This window comes from Podarcis raffonei, chromosome 3, assembly GCF_027172205.1.
Source record: "Podarcis raffonei isolate rPodRaf1 chromosome 3, rPodRaf1.pri, whole genome shotgun sequence".
NCBI classification, from domain to species: domain Eukaryota; kingdom Metazoa; phylum Chordata; class Lepidosauria; order Squamata; family Lacertidae; genus Podarcis; species Podarcis raffonei.
The window spans coordinates 93,569,642-93,592,834 of NC_070604.1; the positions used below are offsets into that span (position 1 = coordinate 93,569,642).

A 23,193-nucleotide genomic window follows, 5' to 3' on the forward strand; every position below is an offset into this window, starting at 1 on the left:
GCGGTCAGCCATTTTTTCTTAGGTCCTCTGCATTCTCTGGAGGCAGCAACATCACACAAACCAGATCAAGTGAGACTGTTGCTTCTATTATACCAGACTCTCAAAGTGTCCCTATTTTCCAGGGACAGTCTCGGATTTACAGAAGCTGTCCCAGTTTCTGCTTTGATCCCAGAATGTCTTGCTTTTCCCAAGGCGTCCCTATTTTCATCACAGAAATGTTGGAGGGTATGTTATACCCTGTGAGGTGTGTGGGTGAATGTCATTTGCTGCTGATGGCAGGTGTCATAGTACCCTTTAGAGCATAGTACCCTTTAGAGCAACACAATGAATCCCCCCCCCCCAATTAAAACAAGCTGTGAGGGAAGCTAGGCCTCAGTTGTGCCTACAGGAGTCTCTTCTTTCAGTGGTTCTTGTCCAGGGACCGAGGAGAGGTTGCTGTTTGGCAGGAACACTATTTTTCTTTCTCAGTGATTCATTGGGGCGGGCAGTCCATGGGGAGCTTGTTTGATAGTTTTCTCCTCCCCTCTTTATTAGCGGTGACTCTATGTTCCCTTTCTTAATTGCACACACACTATAATTATTATCTTCTACTTTTTCTTTTTCTTTTAAAGGGACGCAGGTGGCGCTGTGGGTTAAACCACAGAGCCTAGGACTTGCCAATCAGAAGGTCGGCGGTGCGAATCCCCATGACGGGGTGAGCTCCTGTTGCGCAGTCCCTGCTCCTGCCAACCTAGCAGTTCGAAAGCACGCCAGTGCAAGTAGATAAATAGGTACCGCTCCGGTGGGAAGGTAAACGGCATTTCCGTGCACTGCTTTGATTCGCCAGAAGCGGCTTAGTCATGCTGGCCACATGACCCAGAAGCTGTACGCCGGCTCCCTCAGCCAATAAAGCGAGGTGAGTGCCACAACCCCAGAGTCAGTCACGACTGGACCTAATGGTCAGGGGTCCCTTTACCTTTACTATTATTTTTATTTATTGAATTTTTATACCACCCTTCATCCAAAGATCTCAGGGCAGTTTACAGCAAAAAATACAAAACAGTTGTTTCTATAATAGCCAGCTGAAACAATTCAGGTGCAGGAGCTGCCTGCCCTGCTTCCTATCTCCCCCCAGTGAGGCAATCTGATGGAATAGCTGCCCTCAGATGTCAGCTGAGGGAGAGGAGGCCTGGTGGGGTTGGCCTATCACAGCAGAGCTGATGGAGTGATAAACTGTTGGCTGTCTAGTTTTACATGCCAGCGATTTCATACTGAATGCTAGATGCTTGTATACAATACAGTAACAAAGCAACGAGAAATAAATATTTTGAAATCAATAGACTTATGAATAATATTATGAACAAAAGATTCAAACATGGCTCAGGGCAGTTTTCAGTAGGACTGTGGAAGTAATAATTACTCAAATATCAAGATGCTGCATAATTTGGACCCATCACTGTGGAAAGAGAGAAGAAGTGTCTGTCATACTTATCATCACAGTACTTATACTGACAGTGTATATTTTCTCTTGACTGCAGTGCTTCATTTTTTAGGGATGCATCAGCAAGATTCACTGTATTCAGCTAGAAAAATAGAAATGAAACTAATTACACTGCAGATCAGTTTATAAAGGAAGTTAGGCAAGTTAAATACAGGATTAGAAAGCTTTCTTCCTAGAGAATTGGGGTAGCAAGAAACGTTTTTAATTACAAAAACAAAAAGCCTTTGGTGCAATGTTTCTGGGAGGATCCATGACTACCAAAGGCAGTTTCAACCTGAGATATACATTCAGTCTCTTAAACCTCAGCCAAATCACAATTAAACATAGAAAGTTGACTCCAGAGTTTCCATGAGTTTTCAAATGTTCTCTTGGATGATGGTGGAGATTATGATAGGGGTTACAGCGGGAAAGTGCAAAAGTGTGAAGAAGTGTGCATGCACACAAAAGCTTATACCAAGAACAAACTTAGTTGGTCTCTAAGGTGCTACTGGACAAATTTTTTATTTTTTATATATTTCGACTGCGTCAGACCAACACGGCTACCTACCTGAAACAAAAGTTCAAGTAAAGCAATAAAACAGTGACATAATTAGAGTTACTAAAACGCTAAACTCACAGTGTACAAGTCCTGCATTTCTGATCTTGTAGTGCTTATGTCTTTCTTTTTAGGTTTTTTTGTTGAAAGTTTGGCAAATGCTCGAACTGCTGATGATAACAGACCATCTGACCACTCCATTGTATTAGGATTTGTCTGCCCAAAAAGTTCACCAAGACTAACACACTTTGGGTTTATAACAAAGGTGTCTACCTTGCCTTTCTTTGGAGAATTCTAAGGAAAGAAAAACAGACATTCCCTTACCATAAATATCCTGTTTTGGGGATGACATTCAAAAACTCTTTAGAGTTACTCCTCCCCACCAGGAGGAGACAGGGCTGGCTTGCTATTTGATTCTTCTGTTGGACTAAACTGGAATGAGCAGAAACTTCCTCCAGAATATAGATAACTATTGAACTGCCAACCAGCATAAATGGACAGTTTTTGCTGACAATCACTTGTCAAAGCAAAGTTAGAGGTGGGCACCACTCAATAAATTTGTTTTCTTGATTGTTATGTATTACATTTCTCTCATATGGAAGCGTGACAATGTATTTTCCTTTCATTCCTGATACCTTGAACGCTCTTATGGTGAATTATGCAAAGATAGGATGTTTGCAACAGGACGTTTCCAACAGGACATTGGTAAAATGTTTTTATTTCATTTTGCAATACAGGTGGTGACCATTTTAGGCGCGTCCAACTGATGTGCAATCTCCGACATACAGGTCCTTTTGGACCTAGAAGAGGGCAGAATGGGGGCAAGGCAGTGTGTAACAGGACAGAACGGGGCACCCTTATATGTGCTCCACTGACACAAGCATGGGCTGGGAACAGAACCTTCCTTTCTCCTGCCCTAGAGGGTAGGACTAGAACCAATGGATTCAAGTTACAAGAAAGGAGATTCTGACTAGACATTAGGAAGAACTTTCTCATAGTAAGAGCTGTTTGACCATGGAATGGTCTCCCTCGGGAAGCGGTGGACTCTTCTTCCTTGGAGGTTTTTAAGCAGAGGTTGGATGGCCATCTGTCATGGATGCTTTAGTGGAGTTTCCTGCATTGCAGGAGGTTGGACTAGATGACCCTTGGGACCCCTTCCAACTCTACAATTCTACAATTCTATAAGATGGTATATTTTAATCATTGCATACAATCACTGCTTTACTGATATTATTTTACACTTTATGTTGCTTTCCATATAACAAATACTTGCATATACTGATCCTTATATTTCTTCCATCTCCAAGATTAATTTAGGTATAATGTGCTGTTGCTCTCTTTCATATCATTATACTTAAATCTTTTATAAACTGAAATGTGCTTACTTTTTTAGCCTCAGATCATATTTAGTCACCACCTTTTAATGCAATATGCTAAAAGGAGAGCAGGGATAGATGTGAGTGCGCTTCATACTTCCTGCCCAGTTTCCTGCCCAGTTTTTCATGGTGGCTGCCAACCTGACTTTACACATGATTTTGGTGCCCTCTTAAATCAGGCCAAGGGCCATGCATGCCCAACTCTAGTTTTGGGATTGTTTTCTTAGTTTGCCAATATTTCAGCTCCAACATTAATGCATATTAGAAATTAGGCATAATAGCACGTGAATAACATACTAAAGAAACAGGTTCAGAAAATAAAGAAGAGAGTAAAATAAAATACCTTACCTGAAACACAGCCTCAAGTTTTGAACTGCTTTCTGTATCTACCAATGGCAAGATTACCAGGGCTTTTTCTAAAATTGTTCTGATGGTAGTTTTCCCGCCGCCTGTAGGGCCTACTAGCATTATACCAACAGAAGCCTGAAAATACAGTTTTAAATATCAGCTCTGTAACATAAAGGTTCCCTAAAATGTTTAGATTACCAGACAGAGAAATATTAAAAGCTCTTACAATGTGTATATTTTTCATACTAGGAGTATCAATCTGCTTTCCTCCTCAGTACTTTTGCTGAAATAGCTACATTATCTGTGGCCCTCCAGATATGTATTTTTAGTAGTAGTAGTAGTATTTATAACCCACTCTTCATTTTATATTTTAAACCCAAAGCAGGAAACAACAAAATAAAATATCAATAGAACTATACAGAAAAGAATATAAAAACAGAAAATTCATAAAAACAACTGCACTAATAACATAAATAAATTTATATCTCTATCATAACCATTTCCTCTCTGTCAAGATAGGAGAGGAATGAACCACAAAGCACTCACACAAACAAGACAGAAAGACCAACTATTCTGATGGAATTTTAAGAAAATTCTTAGACACAGCTGGGATGGAGAGATGGTTCCTCTTCCTGGTGAGGAGGTAGAAGACTGACAGTGACTCTGCCTAATTCACTAGAGAGATGAAGGTAGCCGATGGGTCCTAAGCTCATGGTGAGTTAGGGACTTCACCTGCATGTGAAGACAATCTCCAGTGCATTGTGTGGATTAGGCCAATAGTGGGTCCAATGGTCAAGAAGGCAGTTACTGCACATGATGTAGAGAGAAATGAGGGGCAGATGGGGCTCATCAACCTGGGAAGGTAGCCCATAAAGAAGAAGGGAAACTCTGATCATAAACTTCTGCTGCCTTGTGGCTATACACATTCATGAGAAAGACTTCATGAGTAAACTCTGAGGAAAAATCCGTCCTTGCAGGACATCTTGATAACAACAAAATGCTAACGAGTGAACAAATCTGGAGTGGAATCCCTAAGACAGTTGGATAGTGTCTTGTACACCTCCTTCCAAAAACTCCTGCAGTCAAGCTGGTGCCAAATGTATTGCTCTGCATTCCTCTGGACCACATCAGTGAGGCTGAGAGGGGGTCTTGTTGTCTGGGCAGCCCAGGATTTCCATATACACTGCCCAGCTTTGTGTCCCAGAGATGTCACTTCAGTGCTGCAAGCACAGCAAAAACAATGTGGGAGGCAGCAGTTGTGAGTTACTGGTCTCTGCTGCCACAGCAGGGGCTGTGATTCTCCAGTGGGTTGGATTCACTCTCAGAGGCGTACTCCGTTGTTTCTTGAGACAGACTGATGCCAACAACAATAGCCTCCATCTTCCATAATCTTTGATCCTTGGCCATGTGGGCTGAGGGTGATGAGAACTGGAGTCCTGCAACATCTGTAGCACCGCAGCTTCTCCACTCCTGATGCAATCTAAGTTTACTTTGAAAAACTTTGTGCAGTGTAACATACTATGTACTACTGTATCATATTAAAACATGTAAAGTGATGATTTGCAGAACTTACCATAATTTGGTTGTAAAATTGTATAACTTTCTGTATCTGATTTTCCCATGTCTGCAAACATAAATGCTGTATTGCAACAGATATTGCACTCTAAAATCAAATATGTATATAATTAATTAGAATTACAATGATACTTCAAGATTGTAAATATTAGCATAATAGCTGATGTTCTACCATTGTAGAAAAAGTCACCATTTTTTGTTGCTGTCACCAACCTCCTTTACCTCAGCACACAAAATGCCCTGGAAAAATACTGTGCCTGGCACATTCATAAGTAAACAGAATAGATACTGGACCACTAAGTAGGGACTTGGTCCGTCTCTACTTCTACTCCACCCTGACAGCTATAGCTAAAGATAATCATGACCCATCAACCTGATGTAACTGAAATCATTCGAGTGAAAAAGTGGTCAACATTTTTGGTCATATGTTGGTCATATTATTTTTATTTACAGAAGTATTTCTATAAATCATAGAATTGCAGAGTTAGAAGGAACCACGAGGGACATCTAGTCCAACCTCCTGCAGAGCAGGAATCTTTTGCCCATTTATAGAAGGATTTCTATAAATAGAGGCCTTCATCTGAGGCCCAATGCTTAATAATTTCCCCTTGTAAATAAAACATATGCTTGCATGTTTCATTACCTGCAGTCGTCTATGCTTTACTTTTTGAACTTTCATCCCTGGGAAAAGATCTGTCAGGATGTCCTCAAAAAGTGGGACATCCTCAGCAAGAAACTTGGGTAAATTAACTTCTTTCAGGACAGTAGTTATGATGAGAGTTTCTTCTGATGTAGAAAACTTTTTCTTTTTACTATTTCTATAAAATAAATCCAATAATAGTAATCATTAGATAAGTTACTGTACAGATTTACATGCTCTTTCACAGAATCATAGAATTGTAGAGTTGGAATGACCCCAAGGGTCTTCTAGTCCAACTCCCTGCAATGCAGGAATCTTTTCCCCGAGGCAGGTCTTGAACCCATGGCCATGAGAATAGAGTCCCATGCTCTACTAACCGAGTTATCCCAATGGCAGATGGCCATTCAACCTCTGCTTCAAAACCTCCAAGGAAGGAGAGTCCACCATCTCCCAAGGGAGACCACTCCACTGTCAAACAGATCTTACTGTCAGAAAGTCCTTCCTGATGTTTATTTCATTAAAAAAGGGGGGCTATCACTATTGAATTTTTATCCACACATGCTGCTGCATATCTTATGCAAATATTCTTAAATATATTTATTTGAGCTTATTGCTCTCTACCATAAAGTTCTGTACAATCAAAAACATGTTACTTAAAATAGTTCATATGTGCTTGGCTCTGGCCGTCAAATATCAAATGTCCAACATTGCTTCCTAAATGCACTTACATGAAGGATCACACTAGACAAGATGATGAGGTTGCATGGCTTGATTTCCTGGGTATTTTTGAAGTTCAGAGCAATATATAGTGCCCATATGCCCTTAGCCAGAGGGAAAACAAGGGCATGTGGACTTGATTTAGACTGCAATCCTGTACTTTACAGCCACCAGCTAAGGGGCTATGCAGGGGTTGCCAACTCAACACCCACTGGTGCCATGGTGCCCACTATGCCTTTCACTGGTGCTTCTGGTAAGGTGCCCCAGACTCTAAGCTGTCATTTTTTTATTCTTTTAAGTAAGTACCCAGCCCTCTTAGAAAGAGGTTTTGGGGCAAAACATGAAGTTGCCTTTAAATGTCCAAAAAAGTTGACAGCCCTGGGCTATAGGAACTGGAGCAATTCCTAATGACATTGTGCCACTAGCATGACACATTCTGCCAGCAGAGTGGGAGAAAAATAGGGAGGGAATGTGGGTGTTAGCATGAATAGGATTACAGCCTAAGTCACATTTATTAGAGAGTAAATCTCATTGATCTCAGTTTAATTTACTCCCGAATAAATATGGGATTCTGCTGCACAGCTCTACTGAGTGTCGATATCTCCTCTTCCAAAATTCTATGCATAGGACATCACAGCCTATAGCGCAATAATGTTACAGCTATGCATTAGGCAATTAAAAAATCTTACTTACTGTGTTTTTAACTCTTGCCTCTTCTGACCAGCCCTTATTAACACAGTTTTTATGGCTCTCATACCAAAATCATAATGATCCTAGAAAATATAAAATGGAGCATTCTGCAAACCAGGAGGTAACAGATTGTCAAAATTTTGGAAAGCTTAGAAATGAACTCTTTTTTCCTTTTATCTCCAGATCTGGTTTATTTTTGAAAAAAGGAAGCGAAGATGGAGGGAAAAGGGAGAGTAAAGGGGAAAATAAGGGTGCAAACCATGTTGCAAAGGAGGGAGTAGTAAGAATGGGAATAGGGTTTAAGATGAAAGCAGGGACATGAAAGTGTCTGAATAATAGGGGATGGTGGCTTCATCACCTGGTGGAAAGTGAAAAAAGCTCTTAATACAGTGGTACCTCGGGTACCACTTCAGGTTACATACGCTTCAGTTTACAGACTCCGCTAACCCAGAAATAGTACCTCGGGTTAAGAACTTTGCTTCAGGATGAGAACAGAAATCGTGCTCCGGCAGCGCGGTGGTAGCAGGAGGCCCCATTAGCTAAAGTGGTGCTTCAGGTTAAGAACAGTTTCAGATTAAGAACGGACCTCCGGAACAAATTAAGTACTTAACCCGAGGTACCACTGTAATTATAATGTGTGGGAGAAGGAAGATGCAGGAAGTTACCATGGAGGTGGTTTGTGTACAAGGGAGTTGTACAAAAGGAGAGGGAGAGGAACAGACATAGGGTGAAGGTGGAAACGGGTGCAAAGCAGCACTACAGAACGTAAGAGAGAAGTGGCTTCAGAAATGGGGTTGGAAAGATGAAAAATGAGCTTTTGCATGGGGTATGAAAGGGAAGCTCTAAGGGGTTAAAGAGGGGAATGAAGGGGGTTGGGAAGCAGCTGTGTGTGTGTGTGTGTGTGTGTGTTAGAGAGAGAGAGAGAGAGAGAGAGAGAGAGAGAGAATGAATGAATTACAAGTTTAAAAAGTGCACCAGGCTGAAGGAGCCATGCTGAAAAAAGTGAGGAAATTCAGAGAAGGAGGAAACTGCCACCACAGTTTTAAAGTGGGGGGAATTGGATGAAATGGAGACAGGCAAAGACTATTGAAAGGAACACAGAAAATAATTTTAAAAAAAATCATAATCCCAAATCTAAACTTAAGATACAAAACTATACGGAAAGTTCTTGTACAGGCTTATTATAGTTATTCTCTTTGTAGTGCAATGGGGGTAACGTCACATGTAAAACTGTTAATGAGACTCCCACTAATAGGTCCCATGAAAAGGTTCAAGGGTTCAAAGGCTGTCTCTCTTTCTCTCTCATTATATTATACCTGGTGTGAAAGCTGCTTGCTAGAAAGATGATAAAGATTTACTATCTTCTCTGAGAGTGATTTTGCAGACCTGAAACCTTCTGAACACAACATTATTTCAGCAATGAGTTGATAATCTGGTACCATCATTGAGACGGGGCGAAATAATGATTTTAAGTTGTCTGGAAGTTCTACACGACCTTTGTATCTTAAAAGAAAAACAAAAGTCACCAGGTCTATTTTTGCAATTATAAACCGAGAACACTCAAAAGTATTAGTTTTAATACTTACAACAAATAAACACCTTACAACACATTGACAATACTGCATATAAAGAAAGTATAGTAGCTCTACAATAAAGCTCTGAGAGATAATGATGTGGACCACTACTGTTACAGGAAACCTATTGTAAAGAATATTTGTCCTTAAAAAATGTTAACAGTCTGACTTTTTAAAAGCAACTATTTAGATACAGAAAAAGCTTGTGATTTATTTTGGAAAAATGTAATCATGAAAATTCATCAGCATTTTAGGGCGAAATTCTCCTAATACAGTATACACATTTTTGCAAAGCAATTTCCTGCAGTATGATTTCATATATTATTTTGTTACGAAAAAGGAGCAATGCAGCAGCGCGCTCCAGGTGGCTGGAAAGCCAAACAGGATGTTGATGTTTGGGACTGTTCCGTGGGAACAAAGGAACAGTCTATTCATTGTACTGAGCACAGGATGTTAGCTCAGAGTGTCACCTGACCTGTACTGGAAGTACATGGGAGGAGTTATTCTCTCTCTGCTGTTGGTGTTAAGAGAGTGCAGACACGTTTCTCTGTACTGCTGGAAGGACAGAAATAAAGGCATGTAAATACATTTCTGTCTGTCTCTCTCCCCTCCCTGGGGATGGCAGGGGAGGAGTGGTGTGTTCTTCTCACGTTAGAGGAGGATCGCCAATTGAGATCTCGCCTGATCTTGCCGGGAGTCGCAGACGGGGAGGTCAACAAGGAACTCAAGCCGGGTGCCTGGAGAGTGGCAAATTCCTCTGACTAAGGCTTGATTCCGACAACTGGTAGCATTAGCCGATGGTTCTCAAGATCCATGGGAATCAGCTTGAGAGGTTGATGGATCGTTTTGTCATCCTCTGTACCAAAGAAGATAAGATAACGTCTGCGTGCAGCCAGAAGCTCAACAGACGGCTGGACACCGAGAGGGGGTGTTTTCCAAGCATCGGAGCCCCAAAAGGTACGCTGAATTTCGGGCTAAAAGTGTGAACGCAGATTGATTCATTCTCTGGTTCACGGGAGCTGCGCTTGGAATAACAGCTCTGAAAGCAAAGGCTTGCATACCAGGAATTCTTGTGGTTGATAAGATTTCCTGTTCGGAGAAAGGTATGCACAGTTGCTAGGCAACGACAGTCAGTAGGCTTGGAAAGTTACTGACAAATGGGGCTGGCTCAGTGTGAGCCTGGGAAGTCAAAGTTGTTTTGGCTATCTTGGTATGCTGTGCAAGGACTTTGAGAAAGCTTGCAGTTTGCCTGCCAGAGTAGGCAGTAAACAACCCAGAAAAGACTTTTGGATTTTACAGGCTCGAGAGTGAGAGCAGAGACTTGGATTCAAGGATGGATGCCAAGAAGGGGGGAGGTTTACCGTACCCACCTCCCCTGACAAATGACAATTATTCATCTTGGTCTGTAAAGATGAAGGCCCTGCTGCAGAATCAGAGGATCTTTGAGGTGATTGAGAACCCCATCCCTGCAGCACCAACGCGAGGTTGGGAATCACAGAATCTGAAAGCCAGGACGGCTATAATTCTGTGTGTCTCAGATAGCCAACTGGTGCATATTCAGAATTTAGAGTATGCGTGAGAGATTTGGGAGACGCTGCGTAGAACACATCAGAGGGATGCTGGTTCTTCAGCGTTGCTGTATTTTGAGAAGCTGACCAATCTGAGGCTTGCGCCTGATGGAGATGTTCAAGCGCACCTGACGGAGATGAAATATCTGCGCCAACAGATGGTGGAACGCAATTTCCGTCTACAGGAGGAAGTGTTTTGCTTCATGATGATAAACAGCCTAAATCGGACTTACAAAACCGTTGCCAGTCAGCTTGGTTCCCTTCCGGCTCAAGATTTGACTGCCGAGAGGGTGTGTGCCGTTGTTCTGAATGAACACGACCGGCTTGCTGCACTGGAAGTAAAGGACAGGGGGAGGGAGGAACGGAGTTCTAATTCCCCCACCAATGTTGCTACTGGAGAGAATGCTGTAGCTTTGAACGTTGTCTGATGTTACAATTGTGAACAGGCTGGGCATCTTCAGCGGAACTGTAAGAAGCCACGCCAGCCAAAAGGAGCTAAGGGCCGCGCAGCAAAGCCTGAGGCATCAGGCAAAAGTCATACCAAGTCTTCAGTGAAACCTGCAAAGGCTTTGATTTCGAAAGGAACCACGCCAGATATTAAGAACGCGTTTATAACGACACGGGGTGTACTTTTCATATGTCCCCACACAGAGGACTCTTTTCAACGTTTAAGAAGCAAAGCTTTGCTGTGAAACAGGCCAACAGTCAGGAGCTGGAAGCGACCGGGATAGGGACTGTGTATCTGGAGAGTCTGAACTTGACTATAAACAATGTTTACTTGGTTCCGGAATTGAAGTTCAATCTGCTGAGTGTTTCGCAGATTGCAAAGAAAGGACTGAAACCGTCCTATGATGCTGAGAGCTGCAAGATCTTCAAAGATGGAGAGTTGTATCTTTCTGCCAGAGAGAAAGATGGACTGTATTTGTTGACTTATGAACAAAGTGATTACATGGAATGTAATTCTGAGTCTAACTTAATTTCTCTCGCAGGTGTGACCAAAACGGACACCAAGAAGGTGACCGGGGTCGACAGAGCATTTCAGCGGGTGTATGCTGATGTGACTGGTCCTCAACACCATCTAGAGGCAATGCAAGATTTTATCTTGTGTGTGTGGATCATTTCTCTAATTTTGTCTGGATTTATGTGTTAGAGAAACCACAACAAGCCTTAATAAGGTTTCAGGAGTTTTGTGACAAGGTTAAAAATATGCATGATGCTAACATTGATTGTCTTTTCACAGATGAGAAGCAAGTTTTTCTTTTACAGGATTTTCAGGAGTTCCTGCAGAAGAAAGGGATAAGACACAAGGTTGCTGTTTCAGCGGAAGCGTGGAACAGGGGTGTCTGTGTACGGGTGAACAAAGAATTGCAAAAGGGGATGAATGCGCAATTGCTTAGTTCACATCTGCCACATGAGTTCTGGGCGGAGTCGCTAATGTCGTATTGTTATACGTGGTTGAGAAAGGTTTCAAAAGAGTTGGGAAGTTCTCCTTTTGAGAAACTGTTCCATAGAAAACCTTCTGTTGCCCATTTCAAGGTTTTTGGGTCTCATGTGAGGACAGAAGCTCCAGGTGGAGTAAAGAATGCCAGAGGCATTTTTGTGGGATATGAGAAGGGTCTCTACAGAGTAATTTTGTCTGAATCTGGTCAGGTGATTCTCACAAAATTTCTAGAGAGTGCTCCTGAACAGGAGAGAGTGATAGTACACACATTTCCCACAGAGGACAATTCAGATGATGATGATGATTTTACAGATTACAGTGGTACTGAGAGCGACAGTAATAGCTCGGAGAGCTCAGTTGTCACAGTCATTGAGAGGAAATCTCACACAATGGATAGACCTTCACAGGTGAAGGATGAACCACTGTTTACTATTGGAACTGCTTCTCCAAAGAGTCCTGAGACTGAACCAGTGAGCAGAGAAAATCAGCACCTCATACGAAGGTCTGAGATAGTTACAAAGGGTGTACCACCCAAGAGGTACTCAAAAGAGTTTGCTAACTTAGCTGTTGCATGTGTTGCTGTTGTAAACAACCGAGGAAAGGTTGGAGCTGTGTCTAAGTCAGAGACAAAGACACAACAGAGAGTTGCTAGCCAAGGTAATGCAGATGCACTCATTCCTTGGAAGCCAGACAACCAGAGAGGTACACTGGGGAAACCAGTGGCGGGGAGTTCCAAGGGTGGAACTGAAACAACAGGGGAGTGTTATGTGTATAACAACTGTTTGTTTTCTTCTCTGGATCACGCTTTGCTCGCCGCAACACGCATTGATTCTTTTGGGGGAGGATGTTACGAAAAAGGAGCAATGCAGCAGCGCGCTCCAGGTGGCTGGAAAGCCAAACAGGATGTTGATGTTTGGGACTGTTCCGTGGGAACAAAGGAACAGTCTATTCATTGTACTGAGCACAGGATGTTAGCTCAGAGTGTCACCTGACCTGTACTGGAAGTACATGGGAGGAGTTATTCTCTCTCTGCTGTTGGTGTTAAGAGAGTGCAGACACGTTTCTCTGTACTGCTGGAAGGACAGAAATAAAGGCATGTAAATACATTTCTGTCTGTCTCTCTCCCCTCCCTGGGGATGGCAGGGGAGGAGTGGTGTGTTCTTCTCACGTTAGAGGAGGATCGCCAATTGAGATCTCGCCTGATCTTGCCGGGAGTCGCAGACGGGGAGGTCAACAAGGAACTCAAGCCGGGTGCCTGGAGAGTGGCAAATTCCTCTGACTAAGGCTTGATTCCGACATATTTTCCCCAATAAATGCATTTCTATGCACACTTTATCCTAGTACAGTGGAACCTCGGTTGTTGAATGCTTTGGAAGTCGAACGTTTTGGCTTCCGAATGCTTCTGTTTTTGAACACACCTCGGAAGTCGAGCTTCTGAAGGCACGTTTCTCCATTTTTTTCAATGGATTTTGCCAACCGCCCATTGTGCCTCAGTTGTCGAACGTTTTGGAAGTCGAACAGCCTTCCGGAACGGATTACGTTTGACAACCAAGGGTCCACTGTATATGAAGTTTTGTATCCAATGCTGGAGAACAGCATTGCAGAAACCAGAGATACTTGAATTTCAAATGGTGGCTGTGTTTCAGTTTGCACATTGTTTCAGACCTGCAAATTATGCAGGTTTGCCTTTAACTGTGAACTGAATCAAATCCCTCGATGTCTAGTGGAACACATGCTTTCCATATAGAACAGGTGTATGACAGGTGTGGGGCAGGTGGGCATGGGTTGAGGTGAAACAGCCTTGCAGGCCAAATGAGGACCCACCAGTCTTAATTAAGCATATAGGTTAGAGACTCTCCACAGCTGATGTAGAAGATCTTGGATTCATTCTTTGGTATCTCTAGGTAAGCCTGCAAAATACTCCGATTTGATATCATGGAAAGCTGATGACAGTCGGCATTGACAGTGGTGAGATGATGAACCTTTTGTCTGAATTGGGGTAAGACAGTTTTATATGCTCATTTCAAAATGGGATTGCTACCTCTTTTAGTATTTTTTGAAGAACAAGTGTTATAATCACTTACCCAGGATTCATGGTAATAAAAATTGCACAGAATGGTTTCAGTCGAACTTCTTTTCCTTCCAATAGAAATCTATGACAAACATTAGATTGGTTTTTTAAAAAAGGAATTTCTGAAGTCAGAAAATTGATAGGATTATTGATAAAGTTACTATCACAGTTGAGACGGCTAAAGTGCCGGCAGAGGAAAACTCATTCTGAATTGGACCGAGCATGTGTTAAGAGCTTTGGGTTGAGCCTACCAAGTGGCAATAGCAATGGCGAAGAGGACCTTCTTCACCGCATCTGTTGTATCTGCAGTTGGGTGTTCACCAGTATGCAGATGGTACGCAGCTCTACTTCTCCTTCAAATTGGAACCAGTGATGGTAGTGAAGGTCCTGTGTGAGTGTCTGGAGGCAGTTGGAGGATGGATAGCGGCTAACGATTGAGGTTGAGTCCTGACAAGACAGAAGTACTGTTTTGCAGGGACAGGGGATGGGCAAGTGTGGAGGGCTCCCTGGTCCTGAATGGGGTAACTGGAGGACATTCTGTACTAGGAAACTAATCCACATTTGGAAACAGGATTTCTAAAGGCTACTTCTACTTCCATGGCTTGTTTTCAATACCAAAAAAATTAAAATTGGGGCAAAGTTACATGCATTTGCATGTAGTTAGTAGTTTGGACGTAAGGTATTATTATTTGCAAAAGATATACCTGACAGCACAACTATCTTTAGCTGCCTTGATTGCCTGAATCTGTGATGCAATTGCTGAAAGGACTTCTACATCAATCCTGTTGAATTCATCAAAACAACACCATGCTCCAGACTGAACTAATCCACATAATAATTTCCCCATAACCTTTAAAAAAATGGAGAGATTTTCATTAGGTGCTAAGTTACCAAGATGATGACTTATTTACCCTTCAGTTATTGAATGCCTTCTGTACAAATGTCTCAAAGCGATTTACAATAAAAACAGCTAGAAAACACAAAAAACAGTTGCTATATGGAACAAAAATGACTTCAAGAGTTTCTGAAAAGAGCAGATAGTGAGCACCTGTTGTATCTTAACAGGAATGTACTGTTTTTAACACTTGATTGGGAGCCGCCCAGAGTGGCTGGGGAAACTCAGCCAGATGGGCGGAGTATAAATAATAATAATAATAATAATAATAATAATAATAATAATTATTATTATTATTATTATTATTATTATTATTATTATTATTATTATTATGCTGTTCCACATGAAGAGGAATGCTACTTATGAAAGTCAAGCAAATGAACTAAATTTCTTCAAAATACTAGGCAGAAGAAAGATGTTTTCTCAGGTGATGCAGTTCATTTATCAACAGGAAAATCTCACTGGTCATATATATATGTAAATAAATTTCAAAACACAAAATTAATCTCAGATTGAATTGACATTCAGTTTTAAGCATCTACATTACAAATATTCATCATTTAAAATTCTGAAAACAATTTACACAGATGTTTCATGTTACTTTTTAGCAGGGGAGATATGATTTCAGACTGCAGTGTGACATAATAATTTATTAGGTAAAAATTTTCTAAGGTCAGAGGAAAGCTGCTGAACACTACCAAAATCTCAGGGATGCAGGGCCCCCAGCAAAACAGTGAAAAATTGTTGCTTTAGTTGCACCAGCATAAGTCAATTATTGCAATACTACAAGGAAAAGAACACCCCTAAGATTGGGTTTCCCAACATGATCAAAAGGCACTATTGATATTGTTAGCAAACTTTTAAAAAAAAGAAATTTAGTGTTCTAAATTCTATATTAAATAAAATTGTCTACTGTACCTTATCATCCAAACCTTCAGAACAGTTAAAGACAAGACACAGTTTTCCCAAGGCCTAATGAAAAAAAGCAGTTTTCAGAGCAGAAGCAATTATATTTGTTTACTCAGATAAATGAGTAATTTAACAACTGTTAAATATACAACAATCTCAAATACCTTCAGTTTAGTTTTGCCATTTATATTTTGATATTTTACACTTTACAAATACTGTGGAAAGAGCTGTGTTTCTGAATTTAAAAGTCAAGCGCAATTTTGGAGAAGTTAAACTCTGTCATAAGAGGAAAATCACAGAAATCAGAAGCAGTAGAAGACACAAGGGAGTGGGCGAACTTTTTCTTTTTTATGTACCCCAACAGAGGAAAAGAGACAAAGAGACTGAAAAGGTACGAAAGGGAACCAAAGAAAAACAGTAAAGGAAGAGTAGAAAAAGAAACAGGAACTTAGCTGAGTCAAGAAAACAGTGAGAGCCGGGGGAAATTGAACTGCTCCATCAAGGCAGGAAGAGAATCAGCCTACCTCCCACAATTCTTTGCTCCTGCCTGAGTTTCGTGCAAGAGGAACTACCCAATCTGAAGACTTCATTATCCACCATAATAAATTGGACCTTTGCCACTGTCAAGAAGCCCAGCACAACCCAAAATGCAGTTCTTGTTGAATTTAGAAGTTACTGTGAATCCTAGGATCCTATCACCCCTCAAAGGATGCCATCAAGGCTGTTTCTGAACAAGAGATTATCAGGTTATACACCACATGTCCCTAAGATTCCAAGGAACAAGAGGTAAAATTCTTGAAGCCTCAGGCAAAATAAGCCAAATTACACATCAACCAATGTGACCAAACAGATCCCAGACACTGGTTTTAGAACCAAGGTGTTACCCAAATAAGCACACTAAATTGAGTAATATGTATTTAAAAAATAATAATAATCAAAATAGCAGCATAGCATGAAAACCCATTAGCAAATATGAATAAAAAGGTTCTAACATTTGGGAATCCAAAAGGACACTGAAAATTATAAAGCTATCTAACCCAGCCAACATTACCAAAACTCTTGTGACTATACAGCTATAAAATGTTTTGCTAATTATCAGACTGGCTACTTTTATTAGAAAAAGTGTGTGAGCAGAAGTTGATGGGAATTGGTAGATCACATGAAAAAATCACTGAAAGTAAGACCTACAACTTTGTCTTCCCAGATGCAACTGCAGAAACAGAAATCTATTATGACATATCTGGAAAATACTATGTGTATAAAAGACAGTACATATTGATATCAAATGGATAGTGCTTACTTTTGAAAGATCTTTGACAGTCTCTGTTTTTCCCGTACCAGCTGGACCAGAAAGACAGCCCCCTAAATTCAACTGAAGAGCTCCAGTAACAGTTAGCCAACATCGATCTGTGAGAGGAGTAATAACCAATCTCGGAGAGCAGCCCAGATATTCAAAACCATATTCAAAAGAGGCATAACCTTGGATAACCTTACAGGGGTTGACATCATGCCATTCATAACGCAACTGCCTGAAATAAAATAATTTGTGTAACAGTTTTGTCAACAATGTAGTCCTTTTTATCAAAATTATATATTGCATATAAATTGGTAACATAGCTAGTATGTGTAGATTTTTCAATGTTAATAACATTCAAAGTTCAAAATTCCATTAAGAGCACAGTTCTGTCATAAGGTTAAGAAAATGGGACATCTACAAGCAAGGATTTGATTTAGGAACATAAAAGTGAATCTGCTGAGGCATGAGAACGCTCTGAAGTAAGGCCTATTCAGCACCTCAAGACAGGGAGAAATACATGTGCAGGACCTAACACTACAAATTTGAGATTGCACTTTTTTATTTATAGTATAGTGTTTTTAAAAACCAGATAATATATAACTAACGTGTTATCTATTTTGAGTATTGCAATATCCTTTCATCTTATCCCAAAATCCAAAAATAGAGCCCAGAATGGATATATCAATATACCTTGTCCATGCAAAATCTTCAGCGCTACAAATATCATTGTCTATCAGTACAGTCATTACATCCCTACAGTGAATGATCAAAGTAACCAATGCCTCCAATGTGCTTTGCTTGTGGTAGGGAAGAATATCTGATGCTATCGCTGCTAGCTCCTCTATAAGGCTGATAAGATCATCGCGGCCTTCTTTCAACTCCATTTTTGCATGTGAACTCGACAAGCTCATTTCACACGCACGAGAAAACATTATTTGACTCTAGAAATGAAAATATTTATTAGCAGCAAAAATTATGATTTGCTTACTTGCATTAAAATTAAATACTTGCATTAAAATTAAATATTGCACTTTATCTTACATTTCTTTTTTGATGTTACTTTTATTTTTTATCATTATTATTATCATTGAAAAACTCTGCTCTCTCCCCATTCTCTCCTGTTTCTCACAGCATCAGGGAGATTTGGGAATTCTGAATGAGCAGGCTTTAAGAGAACCCAAAACTAAACCACAATCCAAAATCATGATCCAAAAACTAAACCAGATCATCCAAGATTAGAACAAAACCTTGCAACCATTTCAATAATAAGAGAGATATTTATTATCAGCTAAACACAAAATATTGTGTTGTTTTCCAGGGACACCCTGAACATTCTGTATAAATCATCTATCAGAAATTAGAAACATACATTTTTCAATGGTTCATAAAATGTTATTAGATTTTTTTCTCCTAGTTGTCACTGTAAGGCAAGACGCCATGCAATCCCATTTAGCCTGCTATATTCTACTAATTATTGCCAAATTTATACAATTCCCATTTATAGGGAAAAGATGCTTTCTTTTGATTCCAGTCCTACTGGTACAGAATAAAGAATATAAGCACTAAAATATGTAAAGCCACATCCCTTAGCACCAAATCCATCTCATCAGAAATAACAGTAAACTTTGTGATTCGCTCTATCACCTACAGAAACTCAAAAGCAAAATAGGTTTATCGTGTATACACATAAATAAACTTGTGTGTGCTACTAAAGAACATTTTAAATACAAAATCTTCCAAGTATGTTAAGTGACATGATAAAGATTTGAATGCATCTTGTAGTGTGCTTACCACAAGTAGTATCACCTGTCCTGGGTGAGTGAAAAACCATTCTTTAAATTCCATTTGATTCCATTCTGCGATTCCAACTGTTATAAATCTTAAAGTACATTATATAGTTACAATAAATTAATACATCTGTAGCAAATTCACTAGGCTGTTTTCTAGCATATTATACAGGAATGTAAGTGAGAACGGAACTAGACTTTGCAAGAGACATAAAGCTGCCATTTCTCCACTCTGCCTTATTATGTAACCTCTCGTTAGAATGTGGAGGAGGCGTGACATTGTTTCCTGTCTTTCTGGGTTAGGGAAGGGAGTTGTAACAGGCAAGGAACCCTCCCTGCCTTGATCAGGACCAATGGGGGGGGGGGGATATATTGTAAGCCACCTCAATAACTTCAGTTAGTAGGTGGGATATAAATACTCATAAATAAATATAGATTGATACAACATGTATTACTGTGAGATGCCCTAAGCCTGCCAAGCAACAGAAAATAGTGTGAGAAGGGTGTGCAGCAATGTACAATGCAATGTCATCATTGTGTTAAACTACAAATTATAAGGTGAGGAAAAGAGCCATGAAGCCATGACAATTTGTTGTCTCTTGTAGTGTCTAGTTACATCTTCATTTAAAAACATCGTAACTTTACAAAATTGCAAAGAATAGTAATCATGAGTTCAAGCTTTGTTTTATATCATTACACTTGTGCCTATATAAAACATGGTTCAAAATCAAAAGAGAACCAGTCGTTCCAGAATTGTGAATAAAGGATAATTTATTTGGACCCTATGGCAATAAAACAGTAAATATCTAAAAAGGGTATTCTCTCAAGATGGTCCTAAAACTGCCATAGCTGTCTTCAGTTTAGGTATGCCGACGGAATGTTCTAGGTTTCTTCATGTTACAACTGAACACTTCTAGTTTGCCACAAAGCTGGGGATGGGGGTGTCAGGGCTTTGCCTTCAGAAGTTTCTATAATAGCTTGATTCTGTAGCAGCAATCACTTAAAGTTATGGTAACATTTATCTCATATACTGGCAGTATTTCACTAACTACAACATTTTGATTTATTTGTTTATGGACTACTTGAAGACTTGGATTCAACTTCCACTCTCTGTGCTGTAGTGACTTTCTGCTTAAGCCAGTCTGCCAGGGCATTGCTGTTCCTTTCACTGACTCCTGATGTTTTTCCATAAGTACAGTGGCTACCTGCTGGGGAGTCATGGACCTTGTTCTGCCATGATGAATGTATGCACCTTGGCTATTCCATTGTCTGTTTTAACACCATAAACCAAAGAGGCATAATCTCTGCAAACTGTTGAATCACCAACCAATTAGCTCATAGAAGATTGATTAGCTGATGTGTCTCGGTGGTGGAACCAACACCTTGGACCATTTGCCCCTTGCCCAGCCTGTCAGGTTGGCATCCAAAGTGATCACAGTCCTGTCAAAAACTCGCCCTCAAATGCTGGGGCACAACTCTTGTTGGTTCAGATGGTGTCCATGTCATGAGACAAAGGTTCTTGAGAGCAGAAGAAGTAAGACAAGGCCTACACAACCATTCAAACCTAAGCCTGCTTTTAACAGCGAACTGCTGAATCATTGTGACTTATCTACAGGATGACTCATTCTTTCTATAAATTTGTATCCTGTTTGCAGGCAGGCCCAGTGTAGTGTCTGTGCTGTTGTTGTAATGTGGTGCTGTGAATGTAAAGCTAAGGCAGACAGAGTGGCTCCAGGACTCCAGTTTATCAGTAACTAGGACTATGCTTCTGTGAAGAGTTCGAAAGCTGCTATGAGCACTTTGTGTATGCTCTTTGACTATGCTGTTTATGAACAACTTTATTTTCTCAAGTAAATGTTTTATTCTGTTTATACAGAAGACTCTGCTTGATTAATTTACCACTGTGCGGCAGTCTAATGATCAGGGTATAAATTAGGGTTTCCCAAACTTGGGTCTCCGGCAGTTTTTTGGACTACAACTCCCATCAACCCTAGCTAGCAGGACCAGTGGTTATGGGTGGTGGGAGTTGTAGTGCAAAAACTGCTGGAGACCCAAGTTTGGGAAACCCCTGCAGGAGATTCCCAGACCTTACCAGACACCACTGAGATTCAAAGGAAGCAAAAGCTAAGAATCAGTCTCTGTTCCCCGAGCCTGAGATGAAACACTTGATCAGTAAGAAGTAATCAATATGGTTAGGAACTGGAATCTGTACCAGGCTTCACTCCAAAATAGACAAACATCAATCTGCCACCATAAGAACTAACAATTTTGCTTTCACTCATGGATAGAATTACACATGTGACCTTTTGGGTTTACCACGTAATAGCCTCCATCATTTACTACAAAGGGAATGTGTTTAGAAGGGCTAGGAAATACTGCTGCTCTGCCAACACCCTACTGCCAGTATATTGAAAAGAATTGTGTTAGAACTAAGCAGGCCATGACTGCAGCAACTTTCAAACCTAATTAAAAACTTAAATGTACAATAAGAAAAAGGATGAAGTTACTTGCCTTTTATTGTAAGAAATAATTTTACAAATTTATGTAACTTCTCTAACACAGATACTTACCTTCTTACCATATCATACATGGTATTTTCAACATTTCCTAGCCACAGTTCAGCAGGACCTCTAATACGAACATTCCTATGAGACAGTATTTGAAATTTCAGCACTTAATAAAAACACATCGTTAATGTCTTTTTTTCAACTCTTTTCCCACTCTGTCCTTAAGGGTTTTGATTTTTTACACTCAACCTTTTGTTTAAAAGGGAGCCAGTAGCAGTCAGGATAGAGCCTCCTTCCAAACACCTGCATCATTGGTGCTTACAGTGAAGGCTGGTGCATTAGATTTATTAGAACACAGCCCTGCAAAGGAGATGTGCAAGCAAAATATAAAACCCCAAAATCTCAGTCACACTCCCCCCCCCCGAACCTCCGCCCCCTTGCATTCTTCTATTTGAACCAAGAGAGACTCATTTCTGTCCATCTTCTGTTTGCTGGCCAATCAGCACTCTGCACCAGCTAGACATTTATAACAGATCACTCAGATCATCTAACTAAGTCATGTACTTATGAATAAACAAGCTCAAAAAAGCCTACTGCAACAAATTGCCTGAAAATGTATGAGTGGTATTCAACTAACTTGTCGTGTAAGTGCAAGGATTTCCAATTATGCAGTGGCTTGTTTCCTCCTCTCCTTGCCCCACGTGTGCCCTGTGCCCTCCCAACATCTGTGCCAGCAGGTTGGGGGAACACTCAGAACAGATTTAGGAGGCCCATGGCAGGGAGCTCTGGTGTGTAAGTGGAAATCTTTGCAGGGATGGAACAAGTTATATGGATTATAGCATTATGGCTGATACCTTAAAATTAAAAATAATTGTATACTGTACTTTGGTACTAGAAGAATTTCCCCTTCAGCAGATCCGATCATTAAAACTACTGGAGGTCTCTGTTCTTGTGGGCGTATATATAACTTCCTTATATTTGCAAAACATTTCACAAGATGAGGCTGCAGCAAATATGTTAAGCAAAATAAAATAATAAATACTATGCCTATAACAATGTGTAAAAACATTAAAAAGTATGATGTATGTGATATTAAATATTACCTGCACAACATCATGATTTTTGCTGTCAGCTAATATTTCGATAAGTTCAGCATTGCTGAGAAAATAAAATCTTGGAAAAACCATACGTTTAACTTCAAGATAGTCCTGTCCCCAAAATGAAAAATGAGACAAAATTTGACTAAAAATTATAAAGTGAAAATGGAACTGTAAAACAGCATCCTACACTTTTCATCATCTAGGAGAGTGTTCCTCATTTATGTCAGTTTCCTCATTCCCTCCCTCTAATTTGTTCTTTGCCATATGTTCTTTTGGATTTTGTTGAAATAGATGTGAAAAGAATGTCAACATCATACAGTACATGGTGCCAGTCTGAGGCTGTGGGACTGAATGAAGAACTAGCCTTAGTCTACCCCATTAAGAAATCAGAGATTTATTCATGCAACTATATGCATGCTCTGGCAATTTTGTGAGGTTCATTGACGGCCTACTCACACAACTGAGACTATGGCAGCTGCCGGCAAAGCATTACCTGCATTATCTCCCAATCCTGATTTCACAATTCAGCATAAACGTGTCACTGGCTGGTGAGTGGAGGGTTCAATCCTAACAGCCCTAAAGTGATGCTTTCCTTAGCAGGATGGCATTCTTGTTCAATCCTGCTGGTTACAGTGTGCTACTTCGCAACCACTTCCCTTTGTCTTTAACTACACAGCTCATCT

The 23,193-nt window shown here is 40.4% G+C and overlaps 1 protein-coding gene across 3 annotated transcripts in view; it reads right to left on the minus strand.

Moving 5' to 3' along the window:
* DNAH14 (dynein axonemal heavy chain 14) overlaps window positions 1-23,193 on the minus strand; it is a 125,882-nt gene that overhangs the window by 73,115 nt on the left and 29,574 nt on the right. For all 3 annotated transcript variants that reach the window (XM_053383036.1, XM_053383037.1, XM_053383038.1), the window contains 16 exons: window positions 22,514-22,618; window positions 22,295-22,413; window positions 21,474-21,548; window positions 18,908-18,995; window positions 17,807-18,057; window positions 17,120-17,348; window positions 15,829-15,882; window positions 14,720-14,865; window positions 14,029-14,097; window positions 8,678-8,864; window positions 7,365-7,444; window positions 5,958-6,132; window positions 5,313-5,402; window positions 3,740-3,874; window positions 2,097-2,309; window positions 1,493-1,562 (listed from right to left, as the gene is read on the minus strand). In XM_053383036.1, the coding sequence (XP_053239011.1) occupies window positions 1,493-1,562; window positions 2,097-2,309; window positions 3,740-3,874; window positions 5,313-5,402; window positions 5,958-6,132; window positions 7,365-7,444; window positions 8,678-8,864; window positions 14,029-14,097; window positions 14,720-14,865; window positions 15,829-15,882; window positions 17,120-17,348; window positions 17,807-18,057; window positions 18,908-18,995; window positions 21,474-21,548; window positions 22,295-22,413; window positions 22,514-22,618 (2,086 nt within the window). The remainder of the gene's footprint in view (window positions 1-1,492; window positions 1,563-2,096; window positions 2,310-3,739; window positions 3,875-5,312; window positions 5,403-5,957; window positions 6,133-7,364; window positions 7,445-8,677; window positions 8,865-14,028; window positions 14,098-14,719; window positions 14,866-15,828; window positions 15,883-17,119; window positions 17,349-17,806; window positions 18,058-18,907; window positions 18,996-21,473; window positions 21,549-22,294; window positions 22,414-22,513; window positions 22,619-23,193) is intronic.